Source organism: Astatotilapia calliptera, chromosome 5, assembly GCF_900246225.1.
Source record: "Astatotilapia calliptera chromosome 5, fAstCal1.2, whole genome shotgun sequence".
In the NCBI taxonomy this organism is placed as follows: Eukaryota; Metazoa; Chordata; class Actinopteri; order Cichliformes; family Cichlidae; genus Astatotilapia; species Astatotilapia calliptera.
Genome location: NC_039306.1, coordinates 14,694,340 through 14,717,662, shown reverse-complemented (window position 1 = coordinate 14,717,662; position 23,323 = coordinate 14,694,340). Strand labels below are relative to the sequence as shown.

At 38.0% G+C, this 23,323-nt stretch overlaps 3 protein-coding genes across 3 annotated transcripts; 1 reads left to right on the top strand and 2 right to left on the bottom strand.

Moving 5' to 3' along the window:
- Window positions 1-4,588: 4,588 nt before the first annotated feature.
- Window positions 4,589-6,507, bottom strand: LOC113022227 (tripartite motif-containing protein 16-like). Its single transcript, XM_026167397.1, has one exon. The coding sequence runs from the start codon at window positions 6,498-6,500 to the stop codon at window positions 4,809-4,811; it is 1,692 nt and encodes a 563-aa protein (XP_026023182.1). The 5' UTR covers window positions 6,501-6,507; the 3' UTR covers window positions 4,589-4,808.
- A 1,536-nt stretch (window positions 6,508-8,043) lies between these two features.
- LOC113022237 (ADP-ribosylation factor 4-like) lies at window positions 8,044-13,152 on the bottom strand. The gene is made up of 6 exons (XM_026167407.1): window positions 12,779-13,152; window positions 10,858-10,938; window positions 10,655-10,764; window positions 10,475-10,548; window positions 10,101-10,242; window positions 8,044-9,926 (listed from the first exon to the last, which is right to left on the bottom strand). Exons 1-6 carry the CDS (start codon window positions 12,843-12,845, stop codon window positions 9,840-9,842), a joined length of 561 nt encoding a protein of 186 aa, XP_026023192.1. The 5' UTR covers window positions 12,846-13,152; the 3' UTR covers window positions 8,044-9,839.
- A 2,031-nt stretch (window positions 13,153-15,183) lies between these two features.
- On the top strand, window positions 15,184-18,512 carry LOC113022235 (ADP-ribosylation factor 4-like). The gene is made up of 6 exons (XM_026167404.1): window positions 15,184-15,314; window positions 15,915-15,995; window positions 16,089-16,198; window positions 16,305-16,376; window positions 16,628-16,750; window positions 17,121-18,512. The coding sequence occupies exons 1-6, from the start codon at window positions 15,248-15,250 to the stop codon at window positions 17,205-17,207; spliced, it is 540 nt and encodes a 179-aa protein (XP_026023189.1). The 5' UTR covers window positions 15,184-15,247; the 3' UTR covers window positions 17,208-18,512.
- The last annotated feature ends 4,811 nt before the right edge of the window (window positions 18,513-23,323 follow it).

The window sequence follows — 23,323 nt, the reverse complement described above, 5'->3', positions numbered from 1 at the left end:
TTTGAAAAGGTCATTTAAGGATTCCTTCCTTCCTTCCTTCCTTCCTTCCTTCCACTGGCTTCATTTCAGCACATCACAGTAGGTCTTCACTGATTAGTCAATTAATTGATAAATAGAAAATTAATTTTTAGTAACTGCTAACCAGCTGTTTTTCCAACACCGTGTTCAATTTATTAATATTGTTAGATGTTATTTAGCTGCAGAAAAATGTGGCTCGATTGTTCAGACACTGTTTAGACCAGGGGTGGAAAACGTATATTCTTTATAACGTTAAGTATATTTTTCTTTTTATGGAAACAGACATATGTAAACAACAGTTAGACCCTTAATGCTAATCAATTGACAGTAATGTTAATATAACTGTTAAGTAAAGTTTAAATCAACCCACTAAAGGGACATCTTACAGTCCACTGCAGCTCCATGTTTTTAATCTTGGACTTGAGTTGTGATTCACGGTTCAGAATCATCTTTATTTCTCTTATGCTGGACCTGGATTAAGCGTTTCACTGTAGCTATTGGTTTCTTTTTCTGGCATGCCTCACCTATAGATATATTCAAAGCTACACTTTAATGAGAATAATGGTCAGTTTTGGTCTGTTTTGGGGTTTTTTGGTGTATTTTTCCCACAAATATCACTTTAATCTTACTTAGTTACCTTGCATATTCCTCCTACAGTGGTTTAATCCTCCACTGACAGGGCCTGCCTCACTCTTTCAGAAACCATTAACAAAAGCCAGCTTTCTTCTGATTGGCTGCACTTTGGAAACAGAAAGTTTGAATAGCAGATAATAGATAATAATTATAATAGATTAACTTTAGAGATGCGGAACTCAAAACCTCCCGATTAAAAATTCAAATTTCGTAAGCCATCCAGTGGGCCGATTCAGCCCCTTAGATTATATGTTTGACACCCCTGGTATAGACCAAATGCAAAAATGCAAAATATTTGGCCTTAAGTGTGCTTGAGCTTTTACTGATAGTACCTGAAAGCAGCAGCTGAATGAAAGGTTCAAAGGGAAAAATTCATCCTGTAAGTTTTCAGACTTTCTTGTCTTTGCATGATTTGGTCTTTGCTCGCTGACAGTGAAGATTGCTGCTTTGAGCACCACAAAGTGAGTTCACATTAGTTACATTATAGTCAAGAAATGACGGATTATACACCAAAATGATCTATTTGATAAATGGCACTACAGGATAGAAGAAAAACGTGTACGTTTGACTTGACCACTGCCTTTAAAGATAAAAAGTCAGCATACTTTCAACTACCTGCACTCACTTTGTGCTTATATTTGATGGTTGAAAGTTTGAAGGATGGTGGGTTTTGTTTGATTTGTTTTGCTTTTTTAGTTTTTGTATTCAGACACCTTTGGATTTGACTCCCTGACATTAGAGACCTATGTTGTGATTGTTACCTGCTGAGAAAATTTAGACCACTTAAATTACACCTGTCGTTTTACTTATCATGAATACAACTTAACTTTTGTTCCTTTTGGTTCAAAGCTGAGCTCCAGATGGATCTAAGGTCTACTTCATCGACTTTCAGGTGCCAATATTAAAGGAAAAATCCACCTTTATTTTTATTTTCAAGTCTTGGTCTTGGACTAATTAAAGAAGCCACAAATTTCAGTTTACTTAAAGAGTCTGTAAGATTCTGTAAGGGTCTGTAGAACGAAGGTAAAAATTTTCATGGCTTCATTAAATATGAAGAAGTTATTTTAACTTAAAAAAAAAATCAGCTGAGTGTGAGGAAGTCAGCTGGGAGCTAAGTTTACATGGTGACTGGTGATGACGTTAACACGGCCACATGAACTCATCGTACTGGTTACTAAAGGTATCTGCTTAAGATAGAGGAAGTGCTAAATCCACAGTCCTCAACAGCATGAATAAATTTGTTTTGTGCACTAAAAAGACTTCATCTTTGGAGGATGCCCATTTGAATCTTAACATGCAGGAGCCTCGTATTTGCTCGTGTTAAATATTGGAGTGTACTTTTGTACAGATTTTACAGCAAAAACACAACCAGTATGAACATAAATATGAAAATTTGATTTAAACCAGAAAAAAAAATTCTATTTAAAAAAGACTTGGAAAAATTCTGAATTTAGATTTTTTTTTTTTCTTGGGTATTTATTAGTGAAGCCATAATCATGCCATAATCAGTTCAGTATTCCAGCATTTCAAGCTGTTCGTATGCAGTGTTTGTATGTGTGTGTTAGCGTGCTGTAAGGGTCGGAGCCCATGTAAATGAAAGCAGAGTTTGCATGACAGTAACACTTGTTAATGAGCTCTCGTACCAATTAACCGTGAAGATTTAAGGCCACGTCAGTGAGCCAAAGATGCTTTTCTCTCCTCTCTCGGGGCTGTTCCGGGTGTGAATTGCTGGTCTGACATTTGCAAAGTTGGAGGTCTGTTAAAATAAATAAATAAATAAATAAATAAATAAAAGGGAGAAAAGCACAAATTTCCCTCAAGTTCCCTCAAACTGAAAGGAGAACATGGCTTTCTGTGTTCATAAAAGAAAAACACTAGACTTTAAGCTCCTCTGATACAGTGTTGAAAAACCAATAACCACCTGTGTGTCATAAAAAACAGACTCCATCTTCTTTCACATTGCCTGCTGAGTCCGTTTCTTCTAATGTCTTAATATTTACCAGGCATGCATACGTGGGTCGTTGTCTGGGGCCTTTTATGTTCATCGCACATTTATTCATTAACTTGCATTTCATTTCCAGAGTGATTCACGATGATTATTTGTGGGGGGGTTTTAAGTTTCATGTTCTTCATGTAGGGATGAAAGAGGCCACAGACACACCTCTCCGTTTGTGGGAGGTTAAAGTAGTGGAGATGTTTCTAAAAAGCCGAAATCAACAGTTACTGAAGATGATTTTATTTTTATTTTAGTTTTTTGGGACACGTGGGGGTGAGATATTGCTTTCTTGTTTTTGCTGTAACCAAGTGAAAGGCTCGTGTTGACAGAGCTGCACTTTACAGACGAAGTAAACACGACAGGATCGCTGATGTTGAGCTGTAAATATGTTTCAGTGATTGATGTTCCCATGTCATGATTAAAAAAGGCTTTACGGTGATAATAAAGCACTAACTCCATCCGCCTGACTCAGTCTGCTCTTGTTTTTCACTTCAAGCAAAACTTCACCAGCAGCACGAGCTTCAGACAAACATAGAGTGAAAGGAACATTTAGACAAAGATTAAAAGGATTTGTCAGTTTTATTTATGTTTGTGCCGGCTATGACACAGTGGTGGTGCGGTGAGCTATACCGCTAGACCAAATGTATTTAATCTGTATTTTATTTGTGTAATGGCCAGCAGGGGGCAGCTGTTCTACAGGTCTATGAGCTGGCTTATTGGCAGTTTCCTGAAGAATTATGGGCTCAATAACTTCATTCAAGTCCTAGTTAATAAAACATGAAGCTCATTTAGTAAATTTTAGTCATTATATTGGTATACCTTTTTAACAAAACAAAACCATTATCTCTACGTAAGGTGGATCTGCAAATTGTTTTGCATTTTCATATGAAAAAATAGTTTTATACTAGTGATGATATTTAATGATGATAGTTTTCTGTCACATGATTTACATATTATTGTAGAAAATGATACTTTATGTAATACTGCAGTGTAAAAAAGCTTAATATATAAATAAAGCTACTTTTTTCCAAATTGGAAAAAAGTAGCTGTGTTAAATGAAAATATCACACTCTGAAATGGGTTGGAGCACAGTAAAATAAAATTATGTGAAATGCAAATTAAAATAAAAGAGCAGTGGAAAGTGGACAGATGATTTTTTTTAAATTCTTAATTAAAATGTCATATAATGATTGATAAAGGACAGAAGTATCTTTGTAAATAATAGGATTCAGGTGATTTGATTAAGTCAGACTTATTGTTTGACAAAGTGTGTGCTGCTTAATTGCTATAATAACCTGAACTAAAAAGTTGAAACTGTGGGCATATACACCACGTTGCACATTCAAACCAACAATAGCTAAAGTGCTTTAAAGACGAGGAAATTTATTTTCCTCGTCTAAAAAGAAACAAATACAAGAAAAGCTGGAAGGTATGTTTTTACTGTTTGTTTTTTTTACTGTGATTTTTACTTTTGTCCTATGAACAAAAGTAAAAATCACAGACATTTTATGATCATTAAAATGTGTTTTATTTAGGAAAGTGATGATGATTTGCAAACTGATCAGTGGATAAAAATCCACTGATTTTAACCTACTTTATAGGTTTAAAGTATCTGTATTGGTATCGGCAATCACGGCCGTGTATTTACTTGGTATTGGACTGATACCAAAGTTTGCAATATCACACAGCATCACTAGATGAGTCACCTCATCATCAACTTAAAACAGCTTCTTGCATAGGGATGATCCACATATGCAGTATGTTTTCACCATAATTAAAAATGATCAAAAACACCTTTTTAAAAAATAAATAAATAAATAAATAATTAAATTATTTGTTATGTATGAAAAACATTTATTTTCACACATTACATACAACAAATGATCTATTCAATAATGATAAGTTTTATATTTTGTTTGTCAATTTAGAAAACAACAAAAACACTCAGTTTGCCCTACAGATACATGTAAATGTATCATAGATTTCTTCGCACATGTACAAATTAACGAGAGCAACATCTGTAATGAGGCAGCTCTGCTGATGTCTTCATTAAGTTAACATCATAAACTGGAAGACAAAAACATATAAAGGCATCAATACGAATATGAATTGTTATCAATGTATTTCGAATCCAGATTTAAACCCACTTGAATATGAAAGACTATAAATGTTTGAGTTCACAGAACTTGGCACTTGCTCCAAAAACACACCAACCATTAAGTCGAAGTCCAGCATGGAGCGGCTGAGTGAATGTGGTCTGCACTCTGTGGAGGAGGGTCATGGTTTCAGAGATGCTGTAGAAAGACAGAATACCTGCACAGTGGTCCAGGTACACTCCTATTCTGGAGGACTGAGGACCTGAGATGGGGGTTTGGATGTTGTTGTGCCAAAATGTATAACTGTTTTGGGAACATTTCAATGCCCAAGATCTTGCATTTCCTCCAAATCCACATTCATTCCCCATCCCCGCTCTGTTGATATTCTTGTATGCAACTGCTACATGAACTCCTCCTCTCCATTCAACTTCCCAGTAACAACGTCCAGTCAGTCTATCGGTGCTCAGAACCTGCCAGTAATCAGTGAATCTGTCTGGATGATCAGAATAGGGCTGTTGATTATTCATTGCTGTCGTTTTTCTGTTCCTCTCTGATAATAGCAGCCATGTGTTCGCTGTGTTTGGATCCAGTGTGATTTCATGTGATAATTTTAAGAATCCAGCTCTCCTCTTTGGCTCTGCTTGTGGATCTGAGAGTAAAACATCCACTTCAGTGACTATCAGTGAGATGTCTGTGCATTTCTCTCTCAGAATGTGCTGCAGACTATCTCTGACCTCTGACACAGCTGTTGTCACCACTTCAAAGTACCCCAGAGGACGGATATTGATACTGGATGATTCTGTTGACTCAGTGAGTGCTGACAGTGAGAGATAATTTTGTAGAAATTGGTTGTGATCCTCTGTGTTTAAGAGCGCTTTCAGCTCAGTGTCTTTCCTCTTCAGCTCAGTGATCTCCACCTCCAGCTTCTCCTGAAGCTCTTTGACTCGACTCACTTCAGTTTCCTGCTGGGATCTGATCTGCTGCTTCACATCAGAGCAGCTTTTCTGGATGAGGCAGATCAGCTCAGTGAAGAGCTTCTCACTGTCCTCCACTGCTTTATCAGCAGACTGACTGATGGCCTCCACCTCGTGTTGAAGGAGTTTCACATCTTTTTCTCTGTCCTGGATTCTCTGCTGGATATTTTCTTGACTCACCTCGAGCTCCTTCTGCCTCTCAGTCCTTTCTGCTGCAGCTGAGATCGTGTTGTGGCCTTTATGTTCATCCATTGAGCAGAGATAACAGATGCTCTGATGATCAGTACGGCAATAAATCTTCATCACCTCATCATGACGAGAGCAGATGTTGTCCTGGAGCTTCTTGGACGGCTCCACCAGCTTGTGTTTCTTGAATGTAAGCGAATCATAGTGTGGCTGGAGGTGTTTCTCACAGTAAGACGCCAGACAGATTAAACAAGACTTCATGGCTTTCAGTTTTACTCCAGTGCAGAAATCACAGGCCACATCTTCAGGTTCAGCATAACTGTGATCAGAAGGAGCAGCTTGGAGCCCAATCTTCTTCAGCTCAGCCACTAAATCTGCTAACATGATGCTCTTCACCAGCGAAGGCCTTGGTGTGAAAGTCTGCCTACACTGGGGGCAGCTGTGGATTTGCTTTGTATCCTCCGAATCCCATTGAGTTTTAATACAGTTCATGCAGTAGCTGTGTCCACAGGGAATGGTCACCGGATCCGTCAGTAAATCCAAGCAGATTGAACAGCAGAATTTTTCCTTGTCCATTAGATTTTTGTGCTGTGCCATTTCACTCTCTCAGTGACTCTCGTTTAGTTTCGCTTTGTCTGAACAGAAACAAACTCTGTTCTCTGAAGGGAACAGATCTCTGCTCTCAACCACCTCCCACAGGAAATGAGGCTGAACTGCAACTGCTCTTGGCAGCATGTCGTTTAAATCCATCCTTAAAAATAGAGATCAGTAAAGAGGAAGTGCCATAGAAATATCGCGATAGAGCTACAAAAAGCTGTTATGAGATGCAGATTATGCTTTGCATGCAAGCATGACATGCTGTGACATGTAGCAGCTTAGAAATCATTTAATATTTTTCCTCATGTTTTGGAAAATTAGTTATCAAACTTTACATTTTGAATCTAATCTTAGTTTAATTCAATTCCGTTTTATTTATACAGCACCAAATCACATCTTTTCCATCTCTGAAAGTGAAGCTTTAACATCTTTTTTTTATTTTTTTTACCTTTACCTGGCAGAACAAGCCACGGTGGAGCCACCAAGTGCACTACTCGGACTGGTTCAAGAAAACAGAGGTGCACAGAGGTGGACTACATCTTACACAGAGGGAGCAATCTGGAAAGGATAGAAGACCTAAGGTGTTGTTAGGGGAGAATGTTAAGAAGAGGAAGTAAATGAAGGCAGAGGCAAGGATTAAGTGGTGGAAGGTGAAGAAGGAGGAATGTTGCACAAAGTTCAGCAAGGGGTTAAGACAGGCACTGCGTAGTAGAGAAGACATTTCACTAGGAAAAGTACAGCACTAGCTGTTTGGTGTATCCACTGAACAGAGTCAAGAGGACAAGGAGACTTGATGGTGAAATGAAGGAGGACAGGAAAGTATTTACTTTTAATTCTTATTCTTATTTTTATTTTCATGTCTATTTAAGCGTAATTTATGACAGTATGTTTGCACTGAAGCACCGCAGCAATTTCCTAATGTTGTAAACCTGCTCAACATTTGGCAATAAAACCCTTTCTGATTCTGATTAAAGAAAGAGTTTAGCAAGGAAAATGTGGGCTAGTCAGGGAGATGAAGAAAATAGACAGTAGAATTGGGAGGCAAAGGAAAAGGCTTACAGTGAGTTATATGTGAGGCTGGACTGTGGGAAAGAGACAACAATCAATGAGCAGCACTGTGGTTTCACAAGAAAGAACATCACAGATGCTTTGTTTAAGAGTGTTTTTGAGAAGTTCTTTCTCTTTGTGGAAACTACATACGATAGGGTATCAAGAAAGGAGCTGTGGTACTGCATGAGAAAGTTGAAAGTGGGAGAGATGTGTGGCAGATGGGCCCAAGGTGCAGCAATGATGTGTCCATGTGTCCATTAAAAAAGCAAAACAGAGACAAAAGAGAGTTGAAGAATAGAGTTCAGGCATAGTGGAGTAGGTGAAGGTGAGAAGGAAACACTTTTGCAAAGGTCGACCTACTTTACTTTATCTATATCATGGCAGTGAACATTTAGTGCATGTTACTTTATTTTATTGTGAACTCCCTCTGGAAATTCCAACAGTGTTTATCAAAATAACACAAAGATACACAACCTCTCCACCATGACAACTTTATTATACAATAATGACAAAGTGAATCTGGAAAAATAAACATGTTTAGAAAGATTTACGTAATTCATGTGAAAAATAACAATAGCCACAATGCTACAGAAACATCTTAATAGAAACATTCACCCAGAATTTTACCTCATACACCAAGTTTAAACATCACAGTCATGTTTCATAAATAACCACTAAATCATGTGTTTCTGCTACAATGACAAACGACTCCAACAGTTCTTTGGTGAAATAAATGAAATCAGTTAGAAGAAATAACCTGAGATAAAAAGTGCAGTTAATTGTTTTTTTTTTTACAATAATGAAAGTTATAAGGAAGCTGAGAGGGACCATCAGAGTCTTCTGTTGATCAAATAAAGTGCACGATTTAGAATTTTCTTTAAAAAAAATCCTAAACTTCTGATTAATTTCACCTCCTTGTGCCTTTAATTTTTTTAAAGAAAACACTCAGAGATAGAAAATCCTTCTTCAATTAAACTAAAGGCAAGTCATGTCTACATTAAGGCCATAGCTTGTAAATGGGGAACAAATCAAAAATGAGGACTGTTCAACAGTTAAAATCATTATAACTGAGTGAATTTAACCACGTTTTACATGGTTTGGTTTGGTGGTCTTTTCTAAAATTTCCCATCAGCATTTTGAATGTCTTTTGTCCTCCACGTGCCAACCCTTATGAAAAATGGTGGCTTCACTGAACAGTGACGCCCTCAGTTTTTAAGTAAATGTAAAAGCCACCAGGGGGCGAAACCTGTGGCTGCAAAAAGACTGATTGTCCTAAAAATCTATGCAAAAACATCCCTCTGCCCTGACCCCACTAAACACTTTCATGATGTCTGGTTTCGGGTCATATTCAATAAGACAGTCATTAATTTACTTAATTATGGTCATTTTAAGAGCCAGGCTATCATTGTGATTGACAAGATATTATCCAATGAGCTGATTGTTTCAAAACAACAATTTGGTGATGGTGAAAAAAAACAAAAAACAAACAAATCTTGAGGCTTTACAGTAATATTTCATTAAGCAGTGGGTGATGTCCATCTATGCTGTGTCTATCAGAGATATAACAGTAGATATACAATTCTTTTATATCTTTGGTCTCATTCGTCCATATTTACAATCACTATTTGGAGTGCGCAGCTGGGTTCACATGACTGGCTGCATCAGAGGGACTGCTAAACAACTTTCATTGTGATGATGGTGCCAGCTAGCTAATAAAGAGCAGCACTGAGGTTTTTTTTGCAGGTAAAAACAACATAACACATGTTAGGGCGTTATTTGGCACGTGTAGTGAATTTAACGATCAAAGGCACAACTTCTGGCAGCTGTTCATAAAATGTGGTTTAAACATTTCAAACGTCATTTGTGGTAAGGATAAAACTCATCGTGGTCCACTTGAGACAATGCTAACCTTCGATAACTTACGTACTACATTAGTAAGTAAAGTAAGTCTGATAGATGAGAAAAATTAAAACACCGTTCTGGTGTGTCCTGTGGAGGCAGTTTTAAAGCAGCTTGTGTTGTCTCAGAAAGTTTGAACAAAAGTGATTAAAAAAATGAAAAGTTAATAAAAATTAATGAAAAATTAGCCCCGTTTAGACTTTTATCTCCTGTTTTTGAGTCTATTCTAGAACTCTGAGTGACAGCATTTCCCGTCAAATGTCCTTGTGATGAGGCTGATTTAACAGTTGCAAAGTTGCTGCTTCTGAATTCACCTCTCACCTCAGTTCATAGAAGACAGAAGACTCAACAAACAAAGTAAAGCAGAACTCCTCGTCACCCCAACATCTGCTACCGTTTCAGGATCTCATTAGAGAGCCAGTCCAGACCTTCAACCAGACCGGTGCCGCTGACAGCGCAGGACGGCTGGACCGACCACTGCACAGACACAGAAGGATGAAAATATTAACAAGACACAGAACACAGCCGAAACCGTTTATGACTGCAGCTAACAAACCAAGTCACTTTAATCACACTGCTAACCACATGTGGAAGACAGAAAACTCTGGAGCCAAACTTCTCCCATGCTCAGCAGAAGCTGGGGACACCTACCGGCTGTGACACTCCTTTTAAACTCAGGGCCTCGATGATGTCACTGACCGACATGGCTCTGGGTAAATCCTGCTTGTTAGCAAAGACCAGCACGGCCACGCCCTTCAGCTCATCCTCCTGCAACTGCAACAGGACAGTAAAACTAACTTTAACACGAGTCTGATGATGGTCTATTTCAAACTCAGACCTCTGACTGGTACTGTGTGGATTAAAAGCTGAATGAAGCAGTGTCGAAGTACCAAAGTCGTTAAAAGTTAACTAAAACGAAACTAAACTACAAGTAAAAATAAAAACATTCTAGTTAACTAAAGTAAAAGCTAAATTAATGAAAACTGATGAAAAACAAAACTATGGATAAGTTTAAATCTTTTTACCAGTGTGTGTGCAGCTCCTCAGATGCCTCTTTGATCCTCTCCGGGTCGTTGCTGTCGACCACAAATATCAAACCCTGAAGACAAACAGACAATATTTAAAAGCTCCTCACTGCAGCTGCTTCATAAAACACAAACACAGACTCCTGGGTTAAACGCCTGTGTTTACAGCAGCAGTCTCACCTGTGTGTTAACGTAGTAATGTCTCCACAGCGGCCTGATGATCGTCTGACCACCAACATCCCAAACTGTGAAGCTGATGTTCTTATACTCCACAGTCTCCACATTAAACCCTGCACACGCACACACACACGGAAACATGTTTATTATTATTTAACTCTTTTATATTTCTCTCTCATAACAAGATGGAGGTTAAAAATGCTGACCAATAGTTGGGATCGTGGTCCCGACCTCGCCCAGCTTCAGTTTGTACAGCAGGGTGGTTTTACCTGCAGCATCCAGACCCACTGCAGAAACACAAACAGACACACACAAGTGTTACTGTTGAAAATACAACACATATTCAGCTGTCAAATATGAGTTTGGAGGCAAAGGATGCAGACATGTTACTTAAGTAAAGGCAATACATAAAATATCCACTTAGAACAACTTTCATTTGAGAACCCCTAGTTTCTGAGGGGCAGCCAATAAGATAAGATAAGATAAGATAAGATAACCTTTATTAGTCCCACACTTGGGAAATTTGTTTTGTCACAGCAGGAAGTGGACAGTGCAAAAGTTATGAGGCAAAAATTAGAATACAATAAGAATAAATACAGTACACAACTGTACAGAATAGAATAAAATAAAATACTATATACAGTAGAATAAAATAAAATAAATATACAATAAGATAAAAATAGAATACAAATACAAATACTATATACAACTGAGTAAAAATACAACGATGACAGAAAGGATTATTGCACTTAGTATTATTGCACATGTATGGATGTGTGTGCTTGATCAGTTAAAGTCTTTATTATGGAGTCTGACAGCAGTGGGGAGGAAAGACCTGCGAAATCTCTCCGTCCCACACCGTGGGTGCCGCAGTCTCCCACTGAAGGAGCTGCTCAGTGCTGTCACAGTCTGCTGCATGGGGTGGGAGATGTTGTCCATCAGGGATGACAGCTTAGCCGCCGTTCTCCTGTCACTCACCACCTCCACTGGGTCCAGAGGGCATCCTAGAACAGAGCTAGAACAGGAAGAAGACGGGGAGGAACTACAACATCTTGCCTCAGACAGAGGATGAACCTGGCTGCACCAAGGCCCAGTATTAAACAAATAAGGATTATTTGGAACTGTCAATCATGCAAAGCTGCTCTAGCAGAGTCTAAGAACAAAAACAAGAACATTCCCTTGTGTATTGTTATGCTACACATCAGTAATATCAATTATATTCTATGGCTGCTGATGCATTAACGTAAAGTAGTATTTTAGTTATATAGCTTGCAGCTGATTACCATCACTTAACATAACAAGTCATATTTTATAAGATGAACACAGGTTCTGTATGTAATCCATCATCAGTTAAGTACCTGTAATACAAATAAAAGTACGTAATACTTATACCTAGCCACACATACTGTAGTACTTATTCTTCTTCACATTCCAGTGTATTCAGTGTATTATGTAATATGGCAACAGCAAATAAGGGCAGGCTATGTAAAAATATTCATTTGCAATGCAAACTGTGGGCATCATAGAGTCCCAGAAAGATTTTTTCATTAGAAGAAATTTGAATGAATCAAAGCTGAGGCTCAAGTTTGCAAAAACTGCACAACAGCTTTCTTCTGAAGTTGCTCAGTATAAGAAAAAGTTTCTTTACGTTGTTAATGACATGTTGTTGTTTTTTGTTTGCTTGCGCTTGATTGTCATAGTAATATTTTTTTAATAAGTAAAGAAAAATATAAGTCTGAAACGATTAATTAATAATTAAAAGTCAAATATATTCAAGGTCAACCTTAACTATCTAATAAAGCTTATCCTAAACTGAGATAAGATAAAATGACTTTATAGTCTCCTTTGAGTGAAAATCGTTTGAATCAGTCACCACAAAGAAACCCCTCAAACAGATGCACTATACAGATAATTACAGATGTTATAGATATATACTGTAGGTGATAAAGATAAGAACCATAACTTTTAAACTTATTTGCTCTTTGTAAGTAGAAAACAACCAAAAAGTGAGGAGAAAACTTAACAAAACTGCAGACTTTGCTTGTACGGGACTACAACTACAGCGATATCAGTAAGAACTCGGCATACTGGAAGCTCTGATAATTAAGCTAACAAGTATTAACTTACCCATCAAAATCCTGACGGGATGCTTGGAGAAGAGTCTGGAGAAAATGTGTGAGATGATGACGCCCATGGTTCAGGTAAGCCTCAGGCAGAAAGTGTCTCTCAGGTAGAAAGCGTCTCTCAGGTAGAAAGTGTCTCTCAGGTAGAAAGCGTCTCTCAGGTAGAAAGTGTCTCTCAGGTAGAAAGCCTCTCCGCTCGCTGTGCCTCTTTGTGTCTTTGCATGTGTGTGTCGGTGTTTTATAGCGCTGCATTGTGTTGTTTTGCTCTGTGTATGTGTTACCCATGGTGTCATCAAGACTCCTGTCAAATCTGGACACGGTGGAACTAGTAACACCACCGGAAAACACTGGAAAACTCAACTTCCGCTAATCCAGCTTTCAAACTAAGAACGCTTTCGAGCCGTTGGAATTGTTTCGTTTTCTTCTTCTTCTTCTTATCATTATTATTATTTGGAACCAACTAAGCAATAAAATGACTTTTGAAACCTGACTGGAGATCATAACTAACACATACAATCTACTCACATTAAGAAAATAAACACTTGCTTATCAAAAAGTGGTAACTGAGGATCAAGAGCACAATTTTTCATTTCACATATAGTTGCCTTTACAAAACTTTAGAGTTTTAACTTTAGCAAACAAGGTAAAAATGGAAGATGTATTACAGTGTTTTTGTTCCTCTGTTCCCATTTTGTTAAAGAAATGTTTTGCAATTTAATGCGCAGAACAATTAAATTTGTTTTGCATATGAATAAAACAATCTTTAAATTGTTCAATCAGGTTTTGTTGCATTTCCATGACATAATTTAAGTAAAAATGTTGCGGTGCTGTGTAACAGTAATCTTGTTCCTGAGTTTATTGTTCTAACTTCTGATATCTCTGATTCTGTTTTCCAACAATTCCAACGGCTCGAAAGCGCTCTTAAATTGAAAGCTGGATTAGCGGAAGTTGAGTTTTCCAGTGTTTTCCGGTGTTGTTGCTAGTTCCACCGTGTCCAGATTTGACAGCAGTCTTGATGACACCATGGATAACACATACACAGAGCAAAACAACACAATGCAGCGCTATAAAACACCGACACACACATGCAAAGACACAAAGAGTAGTGATGGGCAGATGAAGCCCCATGAAGCACTGAAGCTTTTCATCCAATTGGTTCACCCCAACGCGAAGCTTCATGAAGCTTCATTTGCTCTAGCAGGACACCTACTGGACGTAAAAATAATAGCTGGCATGAATTTGAAGAGTGTGGCATTTTGCACACAGCCTGTAAATGTCAACAACAAAAGGAGTGTGTAAAACATGTATATTGTAGTGATGGCAGTATACTGTGTATATTTATAGTGGCAGTATGGGAAATGATTATTTGGAAATGCTTGAAATGGAAATGATCATTTACTGTGAGGTGAGGTGTGGTTGGGGTGTGGACAGTAGTTGTGCTTTTGTAACGTTGAGGTATGGACAGCTACACACTGAGGCTTTGAGCCTCAATCCTGCCTGTTCACATTTTATTCTGTAAAAACTAAATTTTCACTGCTTTTATGACCTTTTTAGTGGGGAGAACATAGCTAGGATTTAATGATTTAACAAATCTTTTGAATCCTTTGTCCTCCACAATGCTAAATAGCTGGGAGTCCTCAATCACCATGCTGACCAGGTCTTCATCTATTTGAGATTGTTCTCCTGAGGAAAGACAATAAAGATAAAGCACAAATATAAATATCACACACGTAACTTATAACAGTTGTATAATATTGTTATATCATTTAGTAACATTACTGCATCCTATATTATCATGACATTTGATGGCTCACCTGGTCTTGCTCCACAATCGGTGTCCCCCTTATTCTCATGCAAAGCTCTGTAGTGCCTAAGCATGGATGAGGTGTTGTTGTTGTCATATCCCAGCTCCCTGGCACATAGCAAACACTTCACCTTGTACAAAAGTCAAGACAGCTCAACATAAATTGTATTGCACCATCAGTATCATGAAAATACATCTTCTGTAGAAATTTACATACCTTGTTGGGAGGAATAAGATCAAAATGTTCCCACACAGGGGAGGACATCCTCCTCTTCTTAGCTGGCTCCATTCTCTCCTGACTTTCCTCACTCTCATAAACCTCCAAACGGTCTCCAAACTCTCACTAACCGCAACTCTCCATCAAACACCCACATTTTTGAATGAAGTCTGAGGGGTTTATATCGCTGTCATATCTCGCGGCAAAGTTCGAACCACTTCATGAACCAGTCACGTGGTACAGCCGGGCAGCGAGGCTTCGGACGTCATCATTTTCAGCTCCTCCCATAAATGAAGCAAGCCTCGATACGCGCTTCGCGGAAACGCCCCCTCCATTACTCGACACACGCTCCGAAGCCTCGATACAGAACGTCCCATCACTAACAAAGAGGCACAGCGAGCGGAGAGGCTTTCTACCTGAGAGACACTTTCTACCTGAGGCTTACCTGAATCATGGGCGTCATCATCTCACACATTTTCTCCAGGCTCTTCTCCAAGCATCCCGTCAGGATTTTGATGGGTGAGTTAATACTTGTTATGACAACAACATGCAATTTTATTCTTTCTGACACATTGTGATGTAATTTAAACTGACATGAGTCTCGTGTAGTTTAATTATCTAAGCTTTCAGGATTATTGGTTCTTATTGTCTCTGCAGTTTTTGCCATTTTTCGCCTCAGTTTTTGCTTACTTCTTATTTACAAAGTGAAAATAACATTAACAGTAATGATCTTTATATTTATAATTCACCTATAGTATGTAAAATATGTGAGAACTTCCTCTGCAGTGTGAAGACATTTTCTTTACATATTCTAAGTGTTATTATTACTAATTACTATTTGTGTGGCCTGAACAAAGAAAGAAAAATCAATCCATTAATTAAATTTAAAAAAACCCATTAAGAACAAAAAAGCAAGCTAAAAACAAAAAAACTGAGCAATATTAAGATCGTATGTGGTTTTTGTCAACTTTGTTTAGTTGTTCTAAGTGGATATTTTATGTATTGCCCTCACTTAAGTAACATGTCTGCATCCTTTGCCCCTAAACTCATACTTGACAGCTGAATATGTGTTGTGTTTTCAACAGTAACACTTGTGTGTGTGTGTTTGTGTTTCTGCAGTGGGTCTGGATGCTGCAGGTAAAACCACCCTGCTGTACAAACTGAAGCTGGGTGAGGTCGTGACCACGATCCCAACTATTGGTCAGCATTTTTAACCTCCATCTTGTTATGAGAGAGAAATATAAAAGAGTTAAATAATAATAAACATGTTTCCGTGTGTGTGTGCGTGTGCAGGGTTTAATGTGGAGACTGTGGAGTATAAGAACATCAGCTTCACAGTTTGGGATGTTGGTGGTCAGACGATCATCAGGCCGCTGTGGAGACATTACTACGTTAACACACAGGTGAGACTGCTGCTGTAAACACAGGCGTTTAACCCAGGAGTCTGTGTTTATGTTTTATGAAGCAGCTGCAGTGAGGAGCTTTTAAATATTGTCTGTTTGTCTTCAGGGTTTGATATTTGTGGTCGACAGCAACGACCCAGAGAGGATCAAAGAGGCATCTGAGGAGCTGCACACACTGGTAAAAAGATTTAAACTTATCCATAGTTTTGTTTTTCATCAGTTTTCATTAATTTAGCTTTTACTTTAGTTAACTATAATGTTTTTATTTTTACTTGTAGTTTAGTTTCGTTTTAGTTAACTTTTAACGACTTTGGTACTTCGACACTGCTTCATTCAGCTTTTAATCCACACAGTACCAGTCAGAGGTCTGAGTTTGAAATAGACCATCATCAGACTCGTGTTAAAGTTAGTTTTACTGTCCTGTTGCAGTTGCAGGAGGATGAGCTGAAGGGCGTGGCCGTGCTGGTCTTTGCTAACAAGCAGGATTTACCCAGAGCCATGTCGGTCAGTGACATCATCGAGGCCCTGAGTTTAAAAGGAGTGTCACAGCCGGTAGGTGTCCCCAGCTTCTGCTGAGCATGGGAGAAGTTTGGCTCCAGAGTTTTCTGTCTTCCACATGTGGTTAGCAGTGTGATTAAAGTGACTTGGTTTGCATAAACTGTGCAGGGGGCAACACACAGACTTGCTGATTAGTGCTGAGAAACAGATTAATAACATACAAGAAGAACAAGACAGGTATTATCTGTGTTGGCACACCTGTCAGTCAAAGCAGCCATGCCCCAAACTGAACCCACATGCAGTTATTATGAAAGAGTAATTAGCTAAAACGATTCATTACAAGTTGAAGACGTTGATGAATGCTGTTTGTAGCCCTATTGTTTCTGTGTCTTGTTAATATTTTCATCCTTCTGTGTCTGTGCAGTGGTCGGTCCAGCCATCCTGCGCCGTCAGCGGCACCGGTCTGGTTGAAGGTCTGGCCTGGCTCTCTAATGAGATCCTGAAACAGTAGCAGATGTTGGGGTGACGAGGAGTTCTGCTTTACTTTCTATGAGCGAACAGTGAATCCAGAAGGAGCGTGTAGGATCCTTTGCAACTGTTAAATCTGCCTCATCACAAAGACATTTGACAGCAAATGTAGCGCTTCATGCAGCTGTCATGTGAACCCAGCTGTGCACTTTTAAATATGGACGAATGAGATTTCAGACACGATTGTGGTTAAATCCTCAGCAGGAGGGACCAAAGATGGAGTATTTTATATCTGCTGTTATATCTCTGATAGAGACACCATAAGATGGACGTCACGCGTTGGTTAATGAACTACTGCTGTGAAGCCTCGAGTTCAGTTCAGTTTTTTTTCTTTTTTTCACCATCACCAATGAGCTGATTGTTTTGAAACAATCAGCTCATTGGATAATGTCTTGTCAATCACAAGGATAGCCGGGCTCTTAAAATGACCATAATGAACTAAATGGACTGACGGTTTTATTCAATATGACCTGAGTGTTTAGTGGGGTCAGGGCAGAGGGATGTTTTTGCATAGAATCTGTAGGACAAGCAGTCTTTTTGCAGCCACAGGTATCGCCCCCTGGTGGCCATTACAATGCACTTACAAACTGTGAGGACTTCACTGTTCAGACCCCCCAAAAACTATATTTGTCTTTCATATTGCCCATGTTCCTACAGCAGACATTTAGTGTTTTGAGTCAGCTAAAATGTCTCCATTTTTTTTTTTAAATGGGTTGGCATGAGGAGGACAAAAGACATTCAGAATACTAATAGGAAATTTTAGAAAAGACTACCAAACCAAACCATGTAAAAAGTGGTTAAATTGAATCAGTTATAATGATTTTAACTGTGAACAGACGTCATTTGTGATTTGTTCCCCATTTACAAGCTGTGGCCTTAATGTAGACTCGAGTTGCCTTTAGTTTAAATGATGTAGGATTTTCCACCTCTTGAGTGTTTTATTTAAATGATTTAAAGGCACAAGGAGGTGAAATTAATCAGAACTTTAAAAATGTAAAATTTTAAAAGCTAAAGAAAATTCAAAATCGTGCACTTTGCACTCCCTCTCGGCTTCCTTATAACCTTCATTTTCGTAAAATCAAAATTTAACTCCACTTTTTATCTTCATCATTTTTATTTGAGGTTATTTCTTCTAACTGATTTCATTTATTTCACAAATGAACTGTTGGAGTCGTTTGTCATTGTAGTAGAAACACATGATTTAGTGGTTATTTATGAAACATGACTGATGTTGAAACTTGGTGTATGAAGTAAAATTAAAGAGGACGTAATATGCTGCTGCTTTTGTTGGGTGAATGTTTCTGTTAAGGTGTTTCTGTAGCATTGTGGCTATTGTTATTTTTCACATGTATTACATAAATCTTTCTTCAAAAGAGTCACGTAAAATCATTTAAGACAGTGGCCAAGAAAAAAAAAAAACACCATCACAGTCTGTTTTATTTTGGTAAGGATCTAACTTCCTGTCCTTTTCTAAAGGTTAAATATTCGTTGTTAGCAGAATTTCTGTCAGTGTTTAATTAAAAGAACAATCAGGTTTAAACCACAATTCAAATAATTCATGAAGGACATAAAAACAATCAGTTGTCTTCTATAAAAATATAAGATGACATTTTAAGATGTTTTCAAGGAATTGTTTTTTAATACCACATTTAGTTAATACTCTTCTGCTCAGCAGTTTGGGGTCTTTTAGAAAAGAAAAGCACAAAATTAATTGATGTAAAATTCTGTATACTCCAATTAATGAATCATTAATAATGAACTATTAGCATAATATCTCGATATGTTTTAATAAAGTTTGACTCGAACTGCTGCTAAATGTAAAGAACCTCAAAACTGTAAAACCCCAAATCTAAAAAAGTTGTTTTTGCAGTGCAGTAAAAATCACATAAGGGTAACTTGAAAAGTGTTTACTCTGATTACACAAACATTATGCAGAAGTAGATGATGGACAATAGGTACTGATTTGTAAATGACTGTATATTTCTAACTAACTAGGGAGCTCATTCTGTTTCTCTTGACAATACTTGCTTGAAAAAAGGCAGATGCGAAATGTAAATGTGAGGTCAGAGGTCAAATGTGACATCATGTTTTAAACCTTTATATGGTATTTTCTATTATGTTGACAATCTACATCACACTTGGTTACAAGGATTTTTGTCAATTTTCAACCAATAAACCTTGACCTTGAAGACCTTGGTGGATGTCAGCCAAATTCTAACCATAGTAGGAGCACTGGTTAAAATCTAGTGTCTCAGATGGTGCATCAGTATCTATGAAAGGTACATGCAGGTCTTAGACCAACGTAACATCCCATCCACATGATTTAAGGGAAGGTGCTGCATCAGGACAGTTATTTACTGATGCAAATCTCACATAACAGCACAGCCTCTTATTACTGCCTTCAAATTCAAAAGGAGCTAATACTTTTCTTAAAATGTTAAATTCACTCAGTTGAAACACTTGACATGTTTTCCATGTTCTATTGTGAGTAAAATACACGTTTATGAATCGTCGTAAATTCTGTTTTATTTACATTTTACACAGTTCACCAACTTTTTTGGAATCGGGGTTGTTCAGTCGTTGGAAAAGCAGTGGAAACAATGAGCTGATCTTTGTAAGAATAATATGTGTTTTTCCGCAGCCTGGGATAAAGACTGTGACAAATAAAGGGATACAATAAGATATGGTAACTAAAATGTCAGAATTTATTGACAAAGAAAAAAATGAACAGAACGTGTATTCATCCACCAGTCTGTAAAGTGACGATGTAGATCAGGAGTCTCAAACTTAAACGAGCTGTGGGCCACTGTTGGCACCGTCATCTGGAGGGCCACTTTATTGTTTAAGTAGTACAAACAAACAAATAGGACAACACCCACAAATATTTTAAAAATGTAGTGTTGTTTTTTTTTTTTAATTTCAAATATTGTATAACAAGACAAAAAATGGAATTCATTAAACTACCAAATAAACAAATTGGTACCCTCTTTCTGGCAGCACTTCTGCTATAATTTTGTTTGTGTTTAACAAAATAAAAATGCAGACATAAGCGTTCACATTCGTTTTTGACTGCTAGTGAAGATTGTTTTCTTTACAAAAACTCTCTCACTGAACTAACACAGCCAATCCCTCAGCATGTATGTACTCTGCTCATATTGCCTTCATATCAATTAATTATTTGCTTTTTAAACAACTTATTTTAACATTGCAACAACAAACAAATCCTCTCCAACAAAAAAAAAGCAACTTCAAGGGCCAACTGCACTATTCTTCACGTCAGTATATGGGCCACAGCAAAAACAAAACAATTATTCAGTTATTATTATCAATATAATTATTTATCTTAGTATTAACAAAATAATTTATCATCTTTAATGAACCCTCCTGTTGTCCTGTCCTGTCGTACAGCTACGTAAAAGGCAGTGCTGTTATGTAAGATGTGCATCAGTAAACACATGTTGCATGTTTGCTGATGTAATTTTGTCACGCTTGGGCAAAATATAGTCTGTGGGCCAGACAGGCCTGCAGGCCTATCCACGTATATCCAAAAGCGAAAATGAAAATATCCTCAACAAACATCTACAAAAGCAGGTTTATGACAATTAAATTAGATTTAGACAGAAAGTGAATGAGACAGGTGAAAGGATGCCAGGATACATAACAACAGTACAGCATGGTAAAAAGAAAGCACACCCTCTTTTAGTTCTATGCTTTTATTTGTCAGGACATAATAAAAAATTAAGTGATCCAGGTTTTAAAATTAGTTAAATACAACCTCAGATGAACAACACATGACCTATTGCACCATCACACTGCACGATTCAGTAGTTTTTAGAACCACCTTTAGGAGGAATAACTTGAAGTAAGTATTTTCATGCATGGCAAGTACACGAAAAAAATGCTGGGAAATGTTCAGGAACACAGGATAAACTGGACTTGTGAGTGTTTACAAAAACTGTGGGAGCTAATTATGAAGCAAAGAGTTTATTAACTGTTTATAAAACTTTAAAAAGTTAATAAAAGTTGATCTGAGGCAAGGTGGACTCCTCATTCCTCTCCTACCTTCACCGAAACTTCCTTTAAGCCGTGTTTGTGGTCAAACTCACGTTCAGTGGGTGGAGCATCAGCAGCCTGAAGCAGCAGAGTTTGGGATTTTTCTCTCCTGTGGCCTATCAACACAATTTAAAAACTGGTATAAAGTCCACACTTTCCCCGTCAGTTGTTCCGTCTGTCCTGCTCACATATCCAATGGTTGTACACGTTGTCATTAACGTGGCTTCACTCCACATCAGCCACGCTGCTTTGCTAGCTAAAACACCGGTCTCGGCACATAAGGACGCTGTCATAGCCTGTCAACGACATTGATTAGCTGTGTATATACAAATGTGAATCGCATCATTGGCTGGACTATGGGATTAGGTGGCATCGTTCTAATCCCATACGGGAGCAGACAGTCACTTACTGACTAACACTGCAAAACAGAACTGTTAAAGTTTTTATTTTAATTTCAATTCAGGTTAGATTTTTTTTTGTGTGTGTGCGCAACGCAGATTTTGTGTGCGCAGAGACCGTGCCAGCAGTGCGCAATTGGGCACGCGCGCAGCTTAGAGGGAACATTGCTTAAAAGTAAGTTTAATCACATCAGCTGTTAGGCGCTGTGAACGCATCTTGTCTCCAGGCCTTTCTGTGTGAAGTTTGCATGTTCTCCCCGTGCCTGTGTGGGTTTCCTCTGGGCAACACGTAAAACTATGTAAAACAACTATGTAGAATTATGCAACCAAAAGCAAAAATGTTCTCAATCACATTTAGTGTTATATTTAAGACTATCCTAATAGATGCTTGGGATTCAGGTATTTGTATTAAGTTTGATTTTGCATGACCATTTGTAAGTAATGGCTGGTGCTGCTCTCTCAAAGTGTGGGGTAGGAAACAGTTAAAACAGTTTAACACACTCCAGTATCTGTATTTACATTTAGGCTATAAAGTCATTTATACCTGAATTGATGCATCAAACAGGTACATTAAAAAATCACCATAAGCAGAAGTGCGTCTTCTTATCTATCAAACTTCTTGTGCAGCAGCTGTGGCATTTTGTTTTTTGTGTCCAGTTTGTTTCAAAAGAAGAAGTTATAGAGAGATTTTACTACAGAGCCACAATAGGAGGAAACATAGTTGGAAGTAGATTTTAACTGTTGTCAGTCCACAGTCACCATATCTCAATCCAATAGAGCACTTTTTCAATGTGGGAGAACAAATGAGAGAGCAAAGAGTTTTGCTTTGAGCCAGATACAGCAAAACTGATTGGAGACTCTTCACAGTACAAAGGTTCAAAACATACTGTGAAAGCTGCACAACAGATTCTGAAGGCAAGAAGTGTTTTGTTTGTTACCTGATATTTTGTAATGTGAATGCTATATTTATTCCTTTTTATGGCCATGGCAGATACAATGTTGTGTCTGTTCACAAAAGCAAACATAAAGGCAAATGTGCAGTCAAGGAATCTTTAAATTGAACTCAATCACCTGACGGTACAGCGAAGACAGAAGGAAATAGGAACGCTTGCTTGACTCCATTTTTTGTTGTCAGAAGTGGCAACAATAGTAGAGTGTTGGACTCAAAGCTGCTGATATCATCTCAAACAGGAACATAACTAAATGAGCTGAAGTGAAGCCTGCTCAGATTCAGAGAGGGAGCAGAGAGAAAAACACATCCACACAGCACAGATGCTCAGACGCTTCACTACAGTGTCAGGGATGAAGAAGATGAAACTGCTTCTTGTTGCCATTCTGATGATTATTCTACCAGCGATGGAGGACATTGGTGTTGGACCAGCCCCACCTGGACAACCAGATGCATGGCTAACAACAACAGGTGTACACACACACACACACACACACACACACACACACACACACACACACACACACACACACACACACACACACACACACAACAGGAAACTGACAGACACACAAAGAGTGAAAGGATCATTTTTATATTAGTTCAGGCTTTCTGTTTCTTTCTTCAGGACGTGCTGGACTAAATCTAAATGGGAAGATGTTCACTCTGTCTTCTAATAATGGAGGAGTAACCTTCTAT